This window comes from Myotis brandtii, unplaced genomic scaffold (assembly GCF_000412655.1).
Source record: "Myotis brandtii unplaced genomic scaffold, ASM41265v1 scaffold265, whole genome shotgun sequence".
Lineage (NCBI taxonomy): Eukaryota > Metazoa > Chordata > Mammalia > Chiroptera > Vespertilionidae > Myotis > Myotis brandtii.
Genome location: NW_005360086.1, coordinates 1,185,222 through 1,193,856, shown reverse-complemented (window position 1 = coordinate 1,193,856; position 8,635 = coordinate 1,185,222). Strand labels below are relative to the sequence as shown.

The following is an 8,635-nucleotide window of genomic DNA, read 5'->3' as shown; positions in this document are numbered from 1 at the left end:
GCCACCACTCACAAACAACTCCGGGACAGCCAATCGCGTCCCGCTCCGGCACGTGGCTTTCCTCCCGGGCCCGCCCCCTCACCCTTGGCTGGGAGGGCCCTGGCCGTCCTCCAAAACCCGGCCAATCGGCTGGAGGCGGCTCCCCGTCGCCGCCAATGGCCACTCACAAACAACTCCGGGACAGCCAATCGCGTCCCGCTCCGGCACGTGGCTTTCCTCCCGGGCCCGCCCCCTCACCCGGATTGGCTGGGAACGGCCTGTTGTTTTCTTCAGGCCGCGCGGAGAGCCCGCCCCCTCAGCTTCCTCCGCGGGGTCCCCGGCCCGGCAGCCGGTTAACCCCGCGGTCCCAGAGGCCCGTGATCTCCTCCTCCTTCGTCGCCTCTTCCCTTCCCGCTCCCTCCGCGAACCTCCAGTCCTGTCTTCCCTGATACGGCCCGGGTGGCTTTCAACGAGTCCCTGTGCTCCCAGAGGCCCTGTGTCACCCTGACCCCCACCTGCTCGCCCGCAGTGGGGTCCCAGCCCGGGGACAGGGACTGTGAATGTTTACACACTTCGCGGGGAGGATGCAGCCCCCCGGAATCGCTCATACAGTCGCGCAGCCCGCCCACGCCACAAAGACCAGCCACCAGCGGAGGCGGAGGCAGCCCCTACCATCAGCGCTACGAGTGCAGAGTTCAAAACACTTTTTATTCTCCTCCAGCTCTTTTGACCTGAGAAGGCAACGTTCTCCGCCCTGGGCTTCTCTGAAGAAACGTCCAAGAAGGTGATTTGTGTTGGGGGGGCCAGGGAGCCCCCTTTCTCCAGCAGCCCCAGCTTTCTGGGAGGAGCGTAGCGCGCCCTCTCGCGGTTGGACGTGGTATGTCCTATCCACCGACTGGCCTTTTTGGTGGTTTTGCCTTTTCACTGTTCAGTCCTGGGCCTACACTTGCCAAGTGCTTAATATGTGCTAGGCTTTGTGCTGGGAACAGTAAACACAGACAGGATTAAGGCACATCTTTTCTCAGTTTGGGAGCTAGCTGCATGAGTAAATAACTAAATGAATAGACGTAACAGAATGAGGTTATAGCCAACACAGAGCTATGGGCAAGGCCTCACATGGAAGGGACTCTTAGCTGATGAATAATAACCTATGTGCCAGGCACTGTTTGTATGCATTTTATCATTTAATTCTTCACCAGTTCTGTGATGCTATTAATAGCTTCATTTTATAGATGAGGAAACTGAGGCTTATTTACAGAAAATCTGAACTTGTTACTTCTCTTGCTTACAGCCTTTCAAATACTCTCCTTTTTTTTTTGACTCTCCACTTTTTACTGAAGCCTTTCAAGTTCTCACATGATCTGCTTTGGCTTAACTGTCTAGCCTCATTTCTCCATATTCCACTGCTCAACTCCAAACCATACTTCTCTCCTGCCTTGAGTCAGCCTCCAATCTCCAAGCTGTTGCACATGCTGTCTCTTCTGCCTGGATATGAGAGCCAAGGCCCTCTTCTGTAATGGTTGGGAGGTACTGCAGCCCCAAGGAGCTCAGGAAGCGTGGTGGTATAGAGGGTCCTTTTATGAAAGTGGGCATTGTTGTGTCTCTGCCATTATGTTTCTTTCATAAAAGTGTAGCTGCACCAGTCCTGAAAATGACTTATTCTCGTGTGTGTCTCATCTAAGCAGCTGCTCACAGGAGCCTGGGGGCTGGGCCTCTGAAGCTGGCTGGAAGGATGCATATAGATGCCACCTTTTTCTTTTCTTTTTTAAAATATATTTTTTATTGATTTCAGAGAGGAAGGGAGAGGGAGAGAAAGATAGAAACGTCAATGATGAGATAGAATCATTAATCAGCTGCCTCCTGCACGCCCCCCACTGGGGATTGAGCCTGCAACCCTGGCATGTGCTCTGACCGGGAATCGAACCATGATCTCCTGGCTCATAGGTCAATACCAACCACTGAGCCACACCGGCCAGGCGATTTCCACCTTTTTCTTAAGCAGGAGGTGGCTGCAAAGGTCTGGACTGAGCTGGACTTTGATAACCTACATGTTATTGCTGACCTAGAGAATAACAGATTCTGGAAAATAAACTGAGGCCTCCGATGACTGGTTTTGAGAGCTCTGGGTAGGGGTTGAGGTTTCTTTTCCTAGAGGAACTGGACAGCCCACTGCCAATCGACCTGGGAACCAGCAAATCCCAGCACAGAAAGGGGAGTGGGGTGCTGGGCCCACGACTCTGTGAGGTGGGCTCTTACGGAGTGGAGGGGGGGCAGGCAGCTGCCGCATTGAGGCGGGCTGGGAGGTACCCAGGAGCAGCTCCCCGGAGAACGGCCTGGTCTGTGGGCTCTCAGAGAACCTGTGTCTAGACTTCTCCGGGTAATAAAATCGGTGAAGTCTCACCAAAGGCCACAGCCTTGGGGAAAGTGACTAGAAGGACCTGTGCCATCATTTAGGAGGAAGTCAAGGGGAAAAGAGCCTTCCTTCATTCCTGAGGCCTGTGTGGAGGGAACAACCTAGGGCAGAGGAGGAAGCGGAGGGCTTGATCCAATGCTGGGGAGGGGGGCAATGTCAGCTCAGGACTGAAGCACTCCGGGGGGAGTGTCCATGCGACGAGGGCTCCCAGAACCCTGCCTGGAGGCCTTGGGTCACTGGTTCACCTCCTGATTACCTACTCATCATGACACGTGCAGGTGGTGGGAGGGAAATTGAGGCAGAAAAGCTGGTCCTCACCTGAATTAAGCCACGAGGGTAGGGGGGCTCTCAGCTCCCCACCCTTGCACCCAGGCTCCTGCCACTGTTACCTAGGACTACCTGTTTCTACAGCACATAGCTTCCTGTCACTTCCAGACCCTGCATATCACCCTCCCTCCTGCTCCCTCCCCAGAACCAGCTCACTGGCCACCAAAAAGCCATTTTTTACTCCATCCACTCTACTCAAGCCTTCCCGCTCCTCTTACGTTCTGCATTTCAGTTCCCTGTCTATGACCAGCCCTTAGACTAGAGCATCCCTGAGAGCTGGGGCGGTATCTCCTCCATCGGCCTTCACCCTCCCGGCCTTAAGACCCCTGCATTGCGCTTTGTCCACCTGGGGGGCAGCCAGACGTCATGGTCCATCAGAACGGAGGAGGAGGAGGGGTGAGGGGTGGAGGCAGCTGCAGTGTGTACAAACAGGGAGCTGTTTATTGGTTGGTGTGAGAAGCCTATGTACAAAGAAGGCACAAGGAGGGGGAGGGAGCTCCCCTGCTACAGTACCGTGGAAGGGGCGGGGGGCCTGCCGACAGGCAGGGGGCAGGAGGGGGTTTCCGGAACCAGCCTCGACTTCCAGAATGGGCCTCAGGACTCAGCCCATAGGGAAGAAGGCAGAGCTGGTTGACGATGAAAGCCAAGGCCAGCCAAGAACTCCACTTCGAGGCCCCCAGCCCATGGTGGGTGGGGACGGAGTGAGGTGTGGCCGATGGGTCAGGGACAGGGCTCCCTCCCTGTCCTACATTCAAGTGTCGCTCCCTCTTCGATCTCGTGGGGGTCTCTCCAGGCCCTGCAGGCGCCAGGACGGTAGTGGTGGGTGAGGAGTGGCATTTCCTCTGTATCCTTCCAGCATCTCCTTGGCCCGGGACCAGCCAGTCTGTGGTTGAGGATTCCTCTGTGCTCCCAGGGCGGTCCCAGCGCAGCGTGTCCAGGCTGCCTAGCAGCTTGTCCATCCTTGCTCCTTCAGGCTGCATTCCCCACAAGTGCACGCCGCGGCTGAGGACAGAGGCTTCGCAGTGGTCCGTGAAAGAAAGCCATCCTGTGACCTTACTTCTAGTTCATTCTGCTCTCACGTCTGAGCATGCCAAGTCCTGTAAACACCCCCTTGGACAGCCTCGGGCAGATCCACCCCACCCGCGTTCTCTCTCACGGTGTCAGGAACTACAGCTTGGAGGCTGCGGGCTGTTCCCTGTCAGTAGTTTTCGTCTCAGGAGCGAAGTCCACCCAGTGACTATGGCTCAAGATGGGTCCAGTGTAAGTAGGGAGGGGTCACCACTTCGGGGCCTTTCCTTCCCGGCTCTGGCAGAGGCCCTCGGGCTTGGTTTTGGCATCAGCAAAGGCCGGCACACGCATGTCCACGCACCCTCTGTGGTGCACAAGCACAGTCCACAAGCAGTGGGACCCACGTGTGTCCAGGGCACGGGGCTGCAGTGTGCTCGGTGTAGCAAAGCCCACGGCCCCAGCCCTCCTGCGTGGAGAAGCCCGTGGTCAGATGGCATATGCATGCGCTCAAGGAGGTGTGTGTGCCCGAACCCACTGGTGCCAGCCAAAGGCCGTGGCCCCTGCAGACCGTCGGGGCATAACTTAACTTATGACAAAGAGAAGAAGGGGACACCAGGGGCGCAGGGGCGGGATCAGGGAGGGCGTCAGTAGTATCGATCCCATGTCTGCCAGCTGGTCACCCAGTGCTTCTTGGTGGGCAGGGTGCCCCCTGGAGGTGGGTAGCGTTCCTCCTCCGGGATCCGCACGGCGTGGTACTTGGGCATGATCTGGTAATAGCGGGTCCGCTTAAAGAAGTCACACTGGAGTTGGGGGGAGGAGAGGAAGGACATCAGCGACCTGTGGGAAGATGTGCCCAGCCCTTTCCTCCCCCCCCCAGAGGTCCTCAAAGCCAGGACCCCCGATCGAAACCAAACACACACCAATTCTCTGCACCGAGACCGAGACCGGGAGGACGAGGTTCCCCACCGTGCCCAGAGGAAGGAGGAGCGGAGGAAGGCCGAGAGGAGAGGGAGAGGCAGATGGAGGTAGGGGCGGCCGCCGAGGTTGCTGATGGGAGGGCTAGGAAGGGTGGGGATCTATCCTGACCACAGTGTGGGGAGGGGTCAGGGGTCACTCTGGTGGGGGTTCCCAGGAGGGACAGTGCTGGTTCCCAGGAGGAAGGACTCTATGAGCCCCCTCCTTCTCTGGAGGTGGAAATGGGGGTGTAGAAGCATCTGGAAATTTGCCTTGTGAGCTACAGAGATGAGGCCTCGCCTTGGTCTTGACCCTTTTCCAATCCCTAGAAAGCATGGGAGGGTTTTATGGCTAACTCTGGGGTCCCAAGTCCTCGACGGGCTCAGTGGGGAGGCTGGTGAGGGAAGACACCACGAGCTCTCCCGGGGCGTGGCAGGGAGGCCGACAGAGTGGCCTGCTCTTTGGGGCGCTGAGGACAGAGTGAGGTACAGAGAGGCCCCATGAAGGAAGAGGAGCAGAGAGGACAGAGTCAGAGGCCCCAGCCAGCCGGGGGGCTCAGGGAAGAGGGCCCGGAGGCCAAGTTACCCGGGTGGGGTGGGGGCGGGGGCTGCCCCCTCAGTAGTCTTCGGTCAGCCTCTCTGTCTCTGACGGCTGGCTCTTCATCTCGGCCTTCTGCCTCTTAGCTTCATACAGGGCGCGAGTGCGGGCTCGCTTGAAGAAGCCGCACTGCGGAGGGGAGGGGTGGGAGGGGCGGTCAGGGAGAGCTGGGGGTCCTTGCCAGCAGCACTCATGGATGGATGGGGGCTTAGGACTGGAGAGCCTGGAGGCCTGGGTTCCAGCCCCGGCGGGGTGGTGTGGCCAGAAGCCAGAGTTCCTGGATTCCCCTTTCCAGCCTGCAGGTCCCCCCATTAACCCAGGTCGGAGCATCCCCGTGGGTGAGGTGAGACTGAAAGCTGGGGAGAAGGCGGGAGGACATGGGAGAAGGGTGGGGGTGCGATGGAAGTGAGGGATGGGGTGAAGGGAGAGTGGCTGAGGGTCTGCTGGCAGGCGGTCCCGGAGGCCAGCTGGGGTCCTAACCTTCCACAGCAGGAGGATGATGAGCCCCAGCAGCAGCAGCCCGGCCCCCACGGCCACAAGCACCAGCCACAGCTCGATATCGGCTGGCAGCTCCTCCACCAGCTCGGAGTCAATGTCCACGGAGAACTGGAGGGGGGAAAGGGGCTCAGGCCTGTGCACCCCCCTTAGGCCCCATGCTCCTGCTCCCCCCGCCCCCAACTTGGTCCCTGACCCTGCTGTTTGACCTACTGCCAGTAGGGGGCGCTCAGGGACTGGAAAAGGCCCCTGAGAGCAGCTGATTCAGCCATGATCTGGTTTCTCCAAAGGAACAGCCTCAGATCTGGGAAGCAGCCTAGAACTTGGGTTTGTGATGCGCACATCCAGGCTTGGGTACCAGCTCCATCCCTGACGAGCTGTGTGACCTTGGACAGGTAAGCTCTCTGAGTCTCCATTTCATGGTCTCTGATCAGGGGATCATAATGCCTGCCTCATAGAGTGGCCAAAAGCATGTGTTCTGGAGCCAGACTCTCTAGAGCAGTGGTCGGCAAACTCATTAGTCAACAGAGCCAAATATCAACAGTACAACGATTGAAATTTCTTTTGAGGGCCAAAATTTTTAAACTTAAACTATATAGGTAGGTACATTGTTATAACCTTAAGGCTTAGGAAGAGCCACACTCAAGGGGCCAAAGAGCCGCATGTGGCTCGCGAGCCGCAGTTTGCCGACCACTGCTCTAGAGGGTTCAAGTCCCAACTGTGCTATTCACTAGCTGTGTGACCTCGGGTAAGTCGCTTAACCTCTCTGTTCATCTGTAAAATGGGGACTGGATAATAATACCTACCTAATAGGTTGCTGGGAGGATTGAATGCATTTAATATGAATAAACTGCTTTGAACAATACTTGGTACACAGTAAGCAATCCATAAATATTTACAAAACAATAAAGAATGCATAGCAGATAGTACCATTCTTTTTCTTCCCCTACAATGGAGATACACACACACACACACACACACACACACATATATGAAATATATATTATTATATTACATGTAACAATAACATATATTATGATACAAAATTACATTATATATTAAATATATTTCACATATAACTAGAAAGTTTTTTTCTGGTTATACATGATTATTTCTTTAAAAATTATTATTTTTTAAACTACAGATGCTACAAAGAAAACCAAAAGCTCCTTATAATTTTACTCCTGAGAAATAACCATCTCCAACATTTTAGTGACTCTCTTTCCATATTTTAGTGTGTATGTTAAATATGTGTACTTTTTTCTCCCACATAAATGGGATCTATATGGACTGTACACACTCTTTTGTGACCTGCTTCCCTTTTCACTTAATATCATCACCCTTTGATGCCATTAATAAAGATCACCCTGGTCTCTTTGGATAACTGCATCGTCATTGGAAAAACATGCCATAATTTATTGAACCAATCCACTGAAAGACACATAGATTGTTTCCAATTTCATGTCATTATAAACAACGCTTTAAAAGAGCCCCATATATTTATGTTCACATACTTATCCTATTAGCTCCTTAAGTCTGTGCTGGGCAAAGGAGATGTGCATTTTAAGTTGTAATAGATATTGACAAACTCATCTCCAAAAAGAATCCATCAATTTAGACTCCAATCCAGAGCATTTCCTTCCGGCACATCAGCACCACATAGCATTACTCTTCCTCATATTTTCTGATCTGATAGGATAACAGTCTTGTTGCTGCTATTTTTATTTCTTTACTATTGAGTTAAACATTTGTATTTTACAATATGTACACTGTCTGTTTATTTTATGTTGCCCTTTACACATTAACTATATATGTCAATATTTCGTCATATGTGCCATAGACTTTTTAAAAAGCAATATATCTCTCGCCCTTTTTGTTTCCTTACCAGCTCTTATGCTGGACAGGCAGGCTTCATTTGAATGTGCTTCATGTTACTGGACTTTGAAGATATTGCATTTTTTTTACAAGCTGAAGGTTTGTGGCAACCCTGCATTAAGCAAGTCTATCGGCGCCATTTTTCCAACAGAAGATGGTTAGCATTTTTCAGCAGTAAAGTGTATACATTGTGTTTTTTGATACAATGCTATTGCACACTTAATAGGCTACAGTATAGTGTAAACATAAGTTTTATATGCACTGGGAAACCAAAAAATTCATGGGACTCTGTGTATTGTGATATTCACTTTACTGAGGTGGTCTGGAACCAAACCTACCATATCTCCAAGGTATGCCTGTATATAAATTTAAAGTTTCACGTAGTCAAATTTGTCAAATTTTCCCTTTGTGACTTCTGGGTTTACTAAAATAACTCCCTCTCCACATAATTAAAAATTATCATTATTTTTTTCTAAATTTTCTCTGGTATATTAGGCTTTATTTCCTATTTAAATGTTTAGTCTAACTCAAACATATATTTTTATTTATGGTGTGAGGTAGGGGTTTGTCTTTAACTTCCAAGTGTGCTCTTCCAACATGACTTAACAATCCACCTTTCTCTACTGATTAAAAATGCCATCTGTATAATAAAATACTTTTCTGTGCTGTTCCATCCATCTTTCTATCCCTTCTTCCACTACCTTAATATATTTTAAGAAATGTACCATAACATATTTAACCAACCCTCCATTCGTCTCCTATATGTATTTCCTACATATCTCCATTTATATCCTTTTCACAACAATTTAGTAGAAACTTTGTCATATTTACTCTTCCAGGTATAACTCAGAATTAAGTCTGGGGCCCTGGCCGGCTTGGCTCAGTGGATAGAGCGTCAGCCTGCGGACTGAAGGGTCCCAGGTTCGATTCCGGCCAAGGGCACATGCCTGGGTTGCGGGCTTGATTCCCAGTGGGGGGTGTGCAGGA

The 8,635-nt window shown here is 52.1% G+C and overlaps 1 protein-coding gene across 1 annotated transcript in view; it reads right to left on the bottom strand.

The window, feature by feature from the left end:
• Positions 1-3,135: 3,135 nt before the first annotated feature.
• Positions 3,136-8,635, bottom strand: part of ITGA3 (integrin, alpha 3 (antigen CD49C, alpha 3 subunit of VLA-3 receptor)) — a gene marked incomplete at its 5' end in the record, with an annotated part of 30,125 nt that continues 24,625 nt past the window's right edge. Inside the window, 2 exons of the mRNA XM_005868209.2 lie at positions 3,136-4,527; positions 5,759-5,884. Coding sequence (XP_005868271.1) covers positions 4,372-4,527; positions 5,759-5,884 — 282 coding nt within the window. The remainder of the gene's footprint in view (positions 4,528-5,758; positions 5,885-8,635) is intronic.